Genomic DNA, 14952 nt, shown 5'->3' with positions numbered 1-14952 from the left:
ATCATTTGTAATACTGTATTGTGTGTTTACCACCCAAATCAAGTCTCCTTCCATCACCATTTATTGCCCCTATATCCTCTTCTACTTCCACCCACCCCCCTTTCCCTCTGGTAATCACCATACTGTTGTCTGAGTATGAGGTGTTTTTTTTTCTTCTTAACCCCGCCACCTTTTTCACAAAGCACAGTAACACCCTCCCCTCTGAGAGCATTATGCTAAGTGAAATAAGCCAGTGAAGAGAAAGACAAGTACCATATAATTACATTCATATGTGGAATCTAATGAACCAAATAAACTAACAAACAAAATAGAAACTGACTCATAGGTGTTTTTTTTTAAATAAAAAAGTAGGTTTGAGTATCATTTCTACTTTAGAGTTGACAAAAATGAATCTCACAGAGGTTAAGGAACCAAACCAAAGCCACAGAGATAGACCTAGGAATAGAACTCAGACCAGTTTTTTGGCTATACACTATGACTTTCCAGTGATCCAGAAAATACAGCTCTCTAAGAAACATTCTTTTCTTGAGGTGTCCAGCTAGCTAATATTTTACTGTATTTTTTTCCAAATTTCTATTTAACAAACATTTTGATTTATACCTTGGTACTGGCACAAGAACAGGTATATAGATCAATGGAACAGAATAGAGACCCCAGAAATCGACCGATGCCATTATGGTCCATTAATATTTGACAAAGGAGAAAATAGCATACAGTGAGTGCAGTAAAGATAGCCTCTTTTAAAATGGTGCTGGGAAAACTGGACAAGTACATGTTAAAAAAAAAATGAAACTAGACCACTAACTTATACCATACACAAGAATAGCTTAAAATGGATAAAAAACTTAAATGTAAGTCGTGAATCCATGAAAATCCTAGAAGAAAGGGGGGGGGCAGCAAAATATCAGACATCTCACAGAGTATAATTTTTGCTGATACATCTCCTAGGGCAAGAGAAAAAAAGGCAAAAATAAACAAATGGGACTATGTCAAACTAAAAAAAGCTTCTGTACAGCAAAAGAAACCACCAACAAAATGAAAAGGAAATCCACTATATGGGAGAACATATTCACCAATGATAGTCCTGATAAGGGGTTAATTTCCAAAATATATAAAGGACTCATACAACTCAACAAAAGGAAGATGAACAATCCAATTAAAAAATGGGCAAAGGACTTAAATAGACACTTCTCCAAAGAGGACATACAGACAGCCAATAGACATATGAAAGGATGCTCAATGTCACTAATAATCAGAGATTCAAATTAAAACTACATCCTGCCAGAATGGCTGCCATCAATAAATCAACAAACAAGTTCTGGTGAGGATGTGGAGAAAAGGGAAACCTCATGCACTGTTGTCAGGAATGCATACAGGTCCAGCCACTATGGAAATGAGTATAGTTTCCTCAAAAAATTAATGATGGAACTGCCATTTGACCCAGTGATCCCACTTCTAGGAATATATCCTAAGAATCCTGAAACACCAATCAGAAAGAATATATGCACTTCTATGTTCTTAGCAGCATTATTTACAATAGCCAAGATATGGAAACAGCCCAAGTGCCCATCAGTAGACGAATGGACAAAAAAGCTGTGGTACTTTTACACAATGGAATACTACACAGCTGTCAAAAAGAAGGAAATTTTACCCTTTGTGAAAGCATGGAGGGACCTGGAGAGTATTATGCTAAGTGAAATAACCCAGTCAGAGAAAGACAAATATTATATGATCTCACTTATATGTGGAATCTAATGAACAAATTAAACTGATGAACAAAATAGGTCCAGAGGCATGGATGCATGGAAAGACTGACAGATCTCAGAGGGGAAGAGGTTTTGGGGAACAGGAAGAAATTAACGAAAGAACTTATATGCATACTAGTGGCCTGGTGCATGAAATTCATGCATGGAGGGGGGGCTTCCCTCAGCCCAGCCTGCACCCTCTCCAATCCGGGACCCCTTGGGGGATGTCCGACCGCCAGTTTAGGCCCGATCCCACAGGATGTCCCTCTCGCAATCTGGGACTGCTGGCTCCTAACTGCTCACCTGCCTGCCTGCCTGATCGCCCCTAAATGCCTCTGCCTGCCTGCCTGATTGTCCTTAACCCTTCTGCCTGCCTGTCTGATCGCCCCTAATGGCCTCTGCCTGCCTGCCCAATCGCCCTTAACTGGCATCCCCTGCCAGCCTGATCTCGCCCCCAACTGCCCTCCCCTGCAGGCCTGGTTGCCCCCAACTGCCCTCCCCTGCTGACCTGATCTTGCCCCCAACGGCCCTCCCCTGCCAGCCTGATCTCACCCCGAACTGCCCTCCTCTGCCGGAAAATTTGGTTCTGATTGGTTGGTTTCTAAGTCAGTCAGCGTCAAAAGCTCCACCTCCTAGGCAGCCATTGGCTCCTTAGTCGACCCAGATTTGTTTCTGATTAGTCAGTTTCTATGCCAGTCAGCGTCAAAGGCTCTGCCTCCTAGGCAGCCATTGGCTCCTCACACTTCACCCAGGTTCTGATTGGTTGGTTTCTATGCCAGTCAGCGTCTCTGGGCCTATCAATGGGGCCTGATCAGAAAGGCGGGGCTGATCAGCAGCCCCGGTGGAGGCCTGGAGAGAAATGGAGGTATGGCTGCTGGCCAGACTGGTGAGAGAGAGGCAAGTGCTGATCTAAAGCTGCCACAGAGGCAACAGATCAGTCCCTGTTTCTCTCTTCAGGCCTCCCTCTGGCCCTGTTTCACAGCCCCCTCAGCTGTCAGGTCTGGGGCACCGTGCCTGCAATGGAAGCAGTCAGCACTGGGTTGCTGTGGACTGACTTCCAGTTGGTTGAGACTCGGTCATTACTGGTAATTATGACCCAGGGTTTTTTATATATTAGGACTAGGGGCCCGGTGCATGAAATTCGTGCACTGGGTGTGTGTGTGTGGGGGGGGGGGGAGTGTCCCTCAGCCCAGCCTGCCCCCTCTCACATACTGGGAACCCTCAGGCGTTGACCCCCATCACCCTCCAATCGCAGGATCGGCCCCTTGCCCAGGCCTGATGCCTCCGCCAGAGGAGTTGACCCTCATCACCCTCCGATCACCAATCACCGGATCGGCCCCTTGACCAGGCCTGAGGCCTCCAGCAGAGGTGTCAGGCCTGGGCATGGGACCCCCAGCTCCCCGTGGTTGCAGGCTCCGCCCCTGCCCAGGCCTAACGCCTCTGGCCTAGGCGTCTGGCCCGGGCAGCAGGGACCCGCAGCTGCAGCGGCCCTGTGATCGTGGGCTTCGGTTTAGGCCCAGGCAAGGGACCCCTAACTCCCGGGACTGCCAGCTTCGACCGTGCCCAGCTCCGATCGCTGGCTCCACCCCTATTTCCTGCTATCACTGGCCAGGGCGGAAAAGGCACCTGATTCTCCAATCATGGCTGGGGGGCAGCCCCCCAGCTCTTAGCTCCCCCCTGGGTTTCCAATCACTGTCAGTGGCAGGGGGCTTCTTCTTGCTTTCCCTTTCGCCTCCCCGCATTGTACCTACATATGCAAATTAACCGCCATCTTGTTGGCAGTTAACTGCCAATCTTAGTTGGCAGTTAACTGCCAATCTTAGTTGGCAGTTAATTTGCATATAGCCCTGATTAGCCAATGAAAAGGGTAGCGCTGTACGCCAATTACCATTTTTCTCTTTTATTAGTGTAGATATGCATAACCTATGGACACAGACAACAGTGTGGTAAAGGTTTGATTCCTGGTTAGGGCACATGCTTGGATTTTTGGGCTCAATCACTGGTAGGAGGCATGCAGGAGACAGCCTATTGATGGTTTCCTCTCACACTGATATTTCTCTCTCTCTCTCCTTTTCCCTTCCTGTCTCTCAGAAATCAATTAAAATAATTTTTTTAAAAATCTTGATTTATAAGTAGAAAGACCTATAATTTAAGAGTCAGATTTGATATTACATGTTTGTAAACATGTTTCATGTTGTAAGTTGAATGTAAAAATAATAGTAAAAAGTCCTGGCTGGGTGGCTCAGTTGGTTGGAGCCTTGTCCCATGTACCAAATGACTGCATGGTTTAGATTCCTGGTCAGGGCACATACTTAGGTTGCGGGTTCGACCCCTGGTTGGGGCAAGAAAAGGAGGCAACCAATCAATGTTTCTCTCTCATGTTGATATTTCTCTTAAAAATCAACAAAAACATATCATTGGGTGAGGATTAAAAAAATTTAATGGTAAAAAATACAGAACAAAACAAAAACAGAAATACCATAAAGGAGCCCATCCCAAATTCTCAGATCAATCTCTATATAATAAGGATACTGTTTTCAAATGAATAGTCAAGCAGCAGAGATGAAATTTTAAAATATCAACTCATCAGTTAAGATCTGGTTCTCTTATTGTTTCCCCGTTCATTTTGAAGAATTTAACATGAAAATAGGCCAATGGAGCCTGAAGGAGAGGAAGGATTGTAGGGGAGGCTATTATAGAGGTTTTAGGAAAATCTGTTCATGAGCTGTTCTAGGAGAGCAATGAGGGCATAAAACACATGCAGGCATAGTGTGTACTGGGGGAAAGAGAGGGAGGGTGGAGAGAGGCAAATGTCTTCATTAGAAGTAAAAATGAGGGTAGCCTGCCACATGTACATATAAAGAAAATGTACAGTGAAGCCATTTACTCATACAATTCCTTCTACCTAAATCAATGTTCTTTACTTATCTCTTCCTGTATCAAGCCAACTCATTCAAGGGCCAGCTACAAATGTCACTTCTGCACGAGGCCAATAGTTCTCCCCCCCCACCCTTTTTACACATTTATCTCACACCGATGATTTTTTATTAGAGTTATTTATGTATGTGTTCCTGCTTCCCCCATCTCACCATGAGTTCCTTGAAGGCAGGGGACTCTTTCTCATTTCTGTAGTTCCTACAAATTCTAGTACAAGGCCTGCCACATACTAGGCTCTAGGAAAATGGTGAATCAATAGCACTGGCTTAAGAGAGTGCATTATTGCCTAGCTTACCTGAAGGAGCATTTGTTCTCTTTCTTTTCTTGCTTGACTCCCCTCCATTCTCAATGAGGCCTTCTGTGACCAGAGGGCCACTGGCACTAGCAAACTGCAGGGGTTCGTTGTTGTTGGCAGGGTCAAAGGGCAGCTGGTTCAATCCTAAAGAAGAAAAAGAAGCCAAATTCCAGACTCTATTAAGGACTGGGATGTCTCCAGATTTTAGTATATAAGTCACTAGAAGAAAACTCTATATCTTAAGAGTCTAGGAGTAACCAGTGAATTCCTGGAACTAAATGCCCTCTGTAATTTTTATAGGTCTTATTGACAAGTAAACTTAAAATAAAGGTTCTTAGGTCTAGCCCATTTGACTCAGTGGATAGTCAGCCTGCAGACCAAAGGGTCCTGGTTCGATTCATTGGTTGCAGGCTCCTCCCCAGCCAGGCCAAGCCCTGGTCAGGGCGTGTGAATAAAGCAACCAATCGATGTGTTTCTCTCACACAGATGTTTCTCCCTGTCTTTCCCTTTCTCTTCCAATCTCCCTAAAAATCAATGGAAAAATATCATTGGGTGAGGATTAACAAAAAATCAACAACAACAAAAAGGTTCTTATAAGACTGTGGCTCTGTCATTTGTAAGATCCCTCCTGTTTCTTGGAAATTAACATGTTTGGTCACAAACTATCAATTATCTTCTACCTTCTCCCTTAAACTTTTAGGATCCTCTTCAAATGTGGCTATAGTTGGACTCACTTTTTCTTTGACAAAGCTTAGCTACATATATCTTAGATTATCTTTTGACATTTTCCCATGTTTTCATCACAAGGGCTGCTGAATTGATGCAGATACACTCATTAGACTATCCTGGTGTCAAAGCCTCTTACAATGATGATATAGAGGTTTCCAAAAAAGAAAACCATAATTACATAGCAAGTGAGAAAATGGAACAAAGACATAGACCTTGCAAAGAGGAATTATTTAGTAGATGTAGTGTTGCGGAGTTATGACTCAGGTTTGGGGATTGTTAATCACATCCTCTTCAAATGATGTCAGAAGCATGGTCACTTTACTAGTAGCTGTTATATCACATAAAATGGCAAAGGCATTTTCTATTCTCTAAGTCTTATATGATTCAGCCAGGGATGAGCAGAGATAGTTTGTTACTCTTCTGCCTGAATGCTCAAGTGCTTCAATTTAAAACTCCCTGAAATGTGGAATCAAAAGCTTTGCTAAAGCCCGATGTTAGGGGATCTCTCCTGAGCCTTTTATTCACTGGTTCTGTAATCCTATCAGAGGAATTAGGTTGGCCTGCCATGGCTCATTCTTTAACCATCAATTTTTCTATAACCCAGAGCTGTATAATAATTCTTGAGGCAATGTTGTGAAATATCCATACAGTCTTGGGATCCAGTCAGGTAAAGGTCAACCAAGTTTCAGTAAAATGACTTTACATTATATTATTTAATAAAAAGTATCCCTATTCTAATGTTTCAGCCCACATAACAAGTAGTATTTCTTCAGCAATCATAACACTTGGACCACCTCCGTTAAATGTCTTCTGGGACTTGTCAAATACTCTTCCTTTATATCATCTGAGTAACTAAGTGAAATAATGAAAATTTGTGTTTTCATCTTAAGTCAACTATTCACTGCATCACATCTATATCCTATACAATCTCTACCATGACTAGAAATAAAGAAACAAACACCAATAACTTTGTATTACAAAACATTCAGATCATAACTATTTTCAAAGAACACTAGACATTTATATAATTTACAAATAAAGATATTTCTTTCACCCAAGTAGTTCCAGAGTCAAATATGACTAGTGTACTACTCCAAACATTTTTCAGTATTTCTTTCTGGAGTATCATGCTGACAGAAACAAGTTCCATGGAAGACTGAATAGTATAGTATAGTATAGTATAGTAGAAACAGGATGTGCTTCAAAGCCTGATATATCAGGGTTCAAATACTGGCTCTGTCCTTTATTAGTAGAGTAGCTTTTGGCAATTCTTGTAATTTCCCTTAGTCTTAATTTTCATAATGTATAAAAGGGGGGTTATAACATTGCATAGGGTTGTTACAAAGATAAACCTACTATATACATATATAATACATATACATACTTAAAGTTATGATTATCTTATTCTAAGTAAATTTAAGAAAAGATTTTTTTTCTCTCTCTCCACACACACGTGCGCGCGCGCACACACACACACACACACACACAACTGTATCCCTGGTGCCCAGTACCATGCCTGCCACATGTGAGTGTTGAATGAAGGAATTAATACTCAATATTGTCAGGAGAGGTGACTCATTCTGTTAACTCATGTAGTGAGAGTAAAGACTTGATGGCTGATAATCAAGAATTAATGCCACAATTTAAAAGTTCTGATGCTGATTATATCAACATTACTTGAAATAATTAGATTTCAAATGCATCTTCATCACTTGAGTACTATGCTGCAGGATGGTAAAATCTTGATCAAAAGGAATGCTCAGGAATTAGGAGGTTCTGATTAATAATGCTTAATCAGGAAATTTTTTGTAATTTTGCATATGTTAATTTTACAGAATAATATATTAATTAATTTCTCTAGCTTATGAAGTAGATGAATAAGGATCTTACAGAGATTCAGAGCCAGAGCCATGATCTGTAAAAGGAGGTTAATAGCAGTACCTTACTCATAGGACTGTTAAAAAGATAAAATTAGATCATGTATATAGAACAATCTTCATCAAATCTGGCATATAGCAGATGCTCAATAAATATTAACTGCTATTGTAATTTTGAATTTCCATTTTTAATTTATAGAATTTCTGTACAATATGAGGAGATTGGTCTGAGTTGGCATATACTGATCTAAGGATAACTCTACCTTCCTCATTAAACCTTTTCATTGCTATTTGTACCTTTTTCTAAAGGTTAAAGGAGTCCAGGAAAAAAAACCTGATGAATTAATAGTATTCAGTTATAGATACTTGACTATAATCATTCTTGCCTTTTACTTAGTCCCAGATGACACTTCATGGATTTAGGTATTTTGTTCCTCATACAGAACTTTTGTTAGGCTCTGAGTAAGATTGAGATATCAAGTACTTTCTATGTCATCCACCTCACATACTAGTATGATACAGATTTGTGAAAATCTTGATGATTCAGCATAGCATCTCAAGACTTGTTTCTTATAGGAAAAGATCTCATATCAAGGAGAAAGAGACATTACACTCAGTAAGCTGATTCACTTCATACAAATCTGTATTTTATATTGTCCAGGACCCAATACAGTTTCCAAAGATTTGCAGTTGGAGAACAAGGGCTAGAGAAATAGCAAAATCATATGATACTGATGCTTCCCAGCTACTTTCATTTTATTGTTTCGTTCCTCCCTTAGGACAGCACTAAATAAACCAATAAATCAGGAAATCAATAGGTACTAATAGGATCTTTTCTGTGTCATGTATATGTGATCAGTGCTGAACGTTATTTTAAGTAAAACTGCACCATTAAAACTATTTAAATTCTAAAAAGAAAACCACCACTTTAATTTCAAGAATCCTTGTTGCTAAAACTTCAATTGTGATTTAAACTTAGAATATTATCAATTATATTGTACTCCTCAACCAAACTACAGAACTGATCCTTAAATCTCTTATGGTAGCTATTTCTACCATCTTCTACTATACATGATGAAACTGAAAACATATTAGATTAGGAAGAAATTTTTGAGGTTATCTAGTTCATTCTTCTATGCAAAACAGGAATCATCTATGAATTCCTGACAGGTCTAATTCCAGGGGGCACTTTTTAGCCTGGGGATTCCTTGCAATGCCCCTGGGAATTCAGCTTGCTTTCCTTAACTTTGAAAAAAACCACCACCTACTCTGTTTTGAGGGGTCCTTCCATCTTCTAAAAACTGCCTAGGATGCATTTTGTTTAACTGTTTACTCACTTGTACTCCCTAAAATGAGCACATGAATGTCTAACTTTTTAAGGGTTCTACTGCAAGCAAAATAAAAGAGGGAATCACAAGTAATTAACAGCAAAGTTAGAAATTTTCTAAATTCTTATACATTTCTCACAGTCCTTGTTTTTATTCCTGAGAATAAAGTTAATAACACTTTGAACCTTGATCATTCATTTCTCCTCATCTCTTGTGCCCTCATTTCCAAAGCCTACAAAATGTAGTTTTCTAAAGAGAAGCACAAATTGATATGATAAAGAAAATGGACAATTAATATTAGTGTTATAGATTTCCGTATCTTATTATGTTCACAATTAAATAAGTCCATGTGGTAATATAATTTCATCTAAAACCAGGTTGACCAGTTATTTCATGCCATGTCAAAAAACAGATTATTTGAGTTAATAACACATTTGAAGCCACCTTAGAAAGTACTGTATGTATAGTGAAGAAGGGTGGGGCTGGGGACTTGGATAATGACATTTCTTATCCAATGGAACCAGGGGATTTAAGATCTCAGAATGAAGTGTGGTTCTCAGTGAATCCTCCAATCTGCAGGTCAAGGAGTTCACAAGCAATGATATCTGCAATACAGATGCAAATGATTCCTAGGCTTTGAGGAAAGCACTGAATTTCCATGATTCTTGTGAAAGATCAATGATCTCTTTGTGCCCAGCTGCTGTAATAGTTAATGTCACAATTCACTTTATAGAGCCTTCTACTATCAGGTCAAATTAGGACTAACCTTCATGATGCAATCTAACATTTGCATGACTGCCCCAGGTTATATTACAGAAATGTGATCCTGAGGGTCCCTGCCACTTTTCATTTGCATCTGTGGCCCACAGACTTAAGATGGTATATCCTTAGCAAAAAAGGGCAAACAATTCTACTCTGAACTAGTTCCCTTTCAAAGAAAATGGTAAGGTCCCGAGAAATCTGGTAAATTCAATTCAAGGCAGAAATCTCCCAACAGAATTTATGTTGAAAAATATAATAACAATTTTTGTGCAAAAGGAATATAAGTAATCCTATCTAATAATAGACAAACATGGTAATTGACCATACCTTCGCTACGCCTCCCATTGGCTAATCAGCACAATATGCAAACTAACCGCCAACAAAGATGGCGGTTAATTTGCATATGTAGGCTCCAAGCCGCGAGCTAAGTCTGATGGCTCCCAGCAGCGAAGCCTAAGGGAAGCCCTGTGTGTTTATGGCTTCCGTCAGGCCCCAGCAGCCCCAAGCCCCACCACCTCGGTGCTGGGGCTGCTGGGGGCCGGATTGCAGACACAAACACGCAGGGGAGCCCGGCACTCAGCAGCCTCAAGCCACTCCAGTGGGCCTATTGCGAACCTGGCCGGGAGCCACAGGGCCAAGCAGTGAGGCATAACCCACTCACTCCTGCTGGTGGATTGTGGCAGTGTGGACCGGACCGAGCCGGGCCGCAGGGGGTGAGCAGGAAGGCATGACCTGCCCACTCTGGCAGGCCAATGCAGCCTCGCCTCTCGGCCACTGCCACCTCCGCAGCTGCAGTGTTCGGACCCAGGCCCCCAGCCTGCCCTGGGCTCCACTCAAGGAGGGGCTGGGGGCCTGGGGTTTACTAAACTTTACTGGAGCTGCTCCCCACACCCCAGCCCCTGCCCCAGAACCAGGCTGCCCACAGCAAGGTGCCCCGGCAGCATCCTGACAGGTGGGCGGCAGGAGAGACGAGTAGAATGGGGGCTGCAGGGAGCCATGGAAGGGCGGGGCCACAGGAGCCAAGCTCCCGGGGGTCTGAGGAGAGAGCCTGAAGGTAGAGGAACCTTCAGCAAAGTGGCCACCAGGAGCCGTGGCCATGGGGTCTGCAGGTGCGCGGACAGGCCTCCACCTGAGGGGCGGCTTCTGGGCAAGCGCCATGGCTTCGGTGAAGCAGCTGGCCAGGAGGCAGGCAGTCCAAGGCGTGCAGAGCAGCGCCAAGGTGGGGTGCACTGGAGGGGGCTCAGGCCTGGGCAGGGTGCTGGCGGGAGGGGATCTGCCTTGCCTGTGGAGAGCGAGGTTCTGTAGTGGCCCTTATACACTGGAAACAAGAGGCGATGACTGCCAGGGTAGAAGGATGCCCGGGCAGAGGGGTGCGGACTCACAGCCCTGAGGCAGGGGTGGAAGGGCGGCACCACCTCAGTGGGGGGGCACAGCACTGCTGGGTACCCCACTGCGGCAGTTTGGTGAAACTCCCAGCGCTGACTGAAAAGAATGTGGAGCATCCATGATGAAGAGGTGCTAGAGAATGAGGCTTGGAATCCTCACAGGGAGGTTTGTTCTGTTTGCCCTGCGGCTGTCCCTTAGGAAAGGTGGCGAGCATGGCTGTGAGGGTTCCCTGCATGAGGAGTCCAGTTCCATAGCCAACTGGAATTGGCCTCAGTTTCCTGCTCTGTAAAATGGATTAAGCTTGTCCCAGTGCCTTCACTGAGCTTTGAGAGCCAATTGAGATACTATATAAAGAAAATGAGGGAAGACATGAGAAAAAAAGGAAGGGCGGAAGGGCGGGCAACACAAAAGAAAGATTGGAAGGAACCGGTAAACCTATTGTCACTTAAATAGGGAATAGAGTCAATTGTGTTGTAATGACAGTATGAAGCCAGGTGGGTACTGGAAATATCAGCGAACACTTTGTAAAGTATATAATTGTCTAACCACTATACTGTAACTAATATAAAACCTGAAACTAATACAAAATAATATTGAATGTAAATACATGAAAATAGGAGTGAAATTTTTCTAAATTTCAAAGTTTAAATAAAGGCTGTAAAGGAAGAAAGGGGGAGAATAAAAATAGTGTTTTTCATTTTACCACTTTATTGTCTTTTCAGTACATGAAAAAGACAGTTGTCTTTATATGGTGCTTTTCTAAGTCATTATCTCATTTGATGTTCAGAGCAACTTAAAGACAAGATAATTATTCCCTCCACTATTCAAAGAAAGGAAATCTTGGTGCCTGGCCCCAATGACTCAATCATGAACTCCTTATTGTAATGCAGGATTAGTGAAATTTTCTGTGAAGGGTCATATCTATACTAATAAAAGCCTTGGGGGTGATCTGGCCAGCAGGGGAGGGCAGTTGGGGATGATCAGGCCGGCAGGGGAGCTGTTAGGGGGCGATCAGGCTGGCAGGCTGAAGCGGTTAGGGGCAATCAGGCAGGCAGGCATGCAGGTGAGCGGTTAGGAGACAGCAGTCTAGGATTGTGAGAGGGATGTCCAACTGCCGGTTTAGGCCCGATCCCGGCAGTTGGACATCCTGGGATCAGGCCTGCCAGACATCCAGGGATATCCTGGGATCAGGCCTGTCAGACATCCTGGGTTCAGGCCTGTTGGACATCCTGGGATCAGGCCTAAACCAGCAGTCGACATCCCCCAAAGTGTCCGAGATTGGAGAGGATGCAGGCTGGGCTGAGGGACACCCCCCCTCCCGTGCACGAATTTCAGGCACCAGGCCACTAGTTCGTATATAAAATAAACTTACATAATCTGAGTCCTATTTTTAAATTGACTTCAGTTTAAAATCAGGTATGGGGCTCCATGGTAAGGGGAAGAATAGGGTCTCCAAATTAGTTTTTTTAATTCACAACATTTGGAGAAATAAGCATTAGGATAATGGCCAGGTGCTTAATGTGCTGGCAGAAGCTCTTACAAGATTTATCCATTTCTTGGAGCCCTTCCTTCTTCCTCAACCTAGGCCAGAAAAACTCTGATTCCCTATTTTCAGCTTTCACTACCCAGTGGCTCCACCTGTTATTTCTGAGGGAATATTTATAATGTCTAAAAGAGTTGGACTGAAATATCACTCTCCAGTCACAGAAGTTAGCGGCCAAAACAAATAAATATTTCTCAGTTCCAGGTCTGAGCTGATATCAAACAAATGAAACTTACTTTGCCAATTTCATGAGTTTAATTATCTGTATAAGTGGTTTAGCTGCAGCCAGGATAAATTGTAAAAGATTACTGGGTAAGTGAAGGTGAAGGAAAGTGATGAGACAGAAAAGGGCCAAAGTCATCTTCTACTAAGAGACTTGCTTGAATGGTGGTGAACGTAAGACCTTCAGAACAAAATTTACGCTTAAGTCGCCTTTTTCAAGGTGTGATCAGGTCATGGTGAATTTCACTGACAGTGATTTTTTGGCAACTTTTAGTGACTCCCTAAACTACGTAGTCAGGCATTCAGGCCTTCATAATAAAGCTCTATGCAAAAGCCTTGTCCCCTACTGTGCCCCAGCTTATACTCTACCCCAACACTTCTTGAACTTTAATGTGGAAACATGTTCCCTGGTGATCTTGTTAAAATGCAGATTTTTATTCAGCAAGTCTGGGTTGTGGTCTGCTTTTCTAACAAGTTGCTAGATGATGCTGATTCCGGTGGGAATCACACTAGAGTAGAAAAGGCTGACACTCTAGCAAAATGGGACTACCTAGAATTCATCAAATCATTGCAGTACTTTCCTACCTCCAAGACCTTTAGCTCACACTGCTCCTCTACCTTCTTCTTGATTTCCAACCTTCAAAATACTACCCTTCCTTTAGGGTTTATCTCAGATGCTATTTCCTTCATAATGCCTTTCTTTATCCATAGCCACCCAATCTACTACATACACAGCAATGGGGGAGGGCCACTGGGGGAACTACCATTCACTGGCTATTAAAAATGTGCCCTGTTTACATGCATTATACCATTATTTTATTTTCTAGTTATTATTCCCATTTTATAACAAAGAAAGGGAAACTTACAGTGTAAATAAATTTCCCAAGGTTGCACAGCTAATAAACAGAACAAGGAACTCGGGCTTTTTTAGGTTCTAAAACACTATTCTGGCCCTTCTCAGACCTTAATCTGTACTTTTCCTATGCATTTTAGAGCATGCCTTCTGTTACAGTTCTTTCAGTGTTTGTCTTATTCTTTCTTCCCACTACCATTAAGTTGTAAACTCTTTGAGGACAGATATCTCAGTCACTTTTTGATGAACAAGAATAGATCCAGAGACAAATGGTAGGGGGGGTTAGAGAGCAACCAAAGGACTTGTATGCATGTATATTAGCATAATCAATGGACACAGACACTGGGTGGTGGGGGCTTGCCCGGGTGGGAATGGCTGGGGGGGGGGGTGGTTAATTGGGGAAAAAGGAGACATATGTAAAACTTTAGACAATAAAAAAACTTAATTTGGCTACAAATTTAGGTGCGCTAGCTGCATTTCCCACCCCAGACGCCAAGCAACCTGCTTATGAGTCTGTTCTGAAGGGAAGAAGGAAGTATGATTTTGGGGATTTTTTCAGCATTCCTCTCTATCCTAGGATATCCTTTCTATCCTAGGATTTCTGAAGACTATCATACACTCTACATTTAAACTTGACTCTACATAACTCATTCTCCCTTGTTAAGAGTCAAAGCAGTCCTCCCACTGACTAAGATCCTTATAGGAGAAAACACTAGAAAAGAAACCCCATATATGGTTCTTCTATTTTTTTAAATATATTTTTTATTGATTTCAGAGAGGAAAGGAGAGGGAGAGAGAGACAGAAACATCAGTGATGAGAGAATCATTGATTGGCTGCCTCCTGCACGCCCCCCACTGGGGATCAAGCCCACAACCAGGGCACGTGCCCTTGACTGGAATCGAACCCGGGACCCCTCAGTCCGCAGGCCGACGCTCTATCCACTGAGCAAAACCAGCTAGGGCTGGATCTTCTCTTAATAGTTCTATGGACACAAGGTTCAGATATCTGCATTATAAATTTCAGTCAAGAAAAGGCAATCATAGAGATGTACCGTCTAACAGGTGACTTATCTATATGTAGCCATTTAAATCTATTTAAATTGAAATAAAACAAAATGAAAAGTTCAATTCCCCAGTTATACTAGCCAAATTTCAAGTGCTCAATAGCTACATGTGGCCAGTAGCTACTGTGTTAGACTGCACAGAATAGAATATATACTTCCACCATCACAAAAATTTTTACTGGAGAGCGTTTCTCTAGATTCAAACCCAAAT

General features: G+C 42.4%; 1 protein-coding gene across 7 annotated transcripts in view; it reads right to left on the bottom strand.

Annotated features, from left to right (window-relative positions):
* The window catches only part of ENOX2 (ecto-NOX disulfide-thiol exchanger 2), a 317249-nt gene that overhangs the window by 176593 nt on the left and 125704 nt on the right, over positions 1–14952 (bottom strand). For 5 of the 7 annotated variants that reach the window (XM_059680440.1, XM_059680439.1, XM_059680441.1 and 2 more), the window contains exon 3: positions 4978–5121. The exons of the other annotated variants lie outside the window; for them this stretch is intronic. In XM_059680440.1, the coding sequence (XP_059536423.1) occupies positions 4978–5025 (48 nt within the window). In that variant the 5' untranslated portion in view covers positions 5026–5121. The remainder of the gene's footprint in view (positions 1–4977; positions 5122–14952) is intronic. 7 annotated transcript variants of the gene reach the window in all.

Source organism: Myotis daubentonii, chromosome X (genome assembly GCF_963259705.1).
Source record: "Myotis daubentonii chromosome X, mMyoDau2.1, whole genome shotgun sequence".
In the NCBI taxonomy this organism is placed as follows: domain Eukaryota; kingdom Metazoa; phylum Chordata; class Mammalia; order Chiroptera; family Vespertilionidae; genus Myotis; species Myotis daubentonii.
Note: the sequence above shows the minus strand (reverse complement) of the source record. Positions and strands in the feature narration are given on the sequence as shown.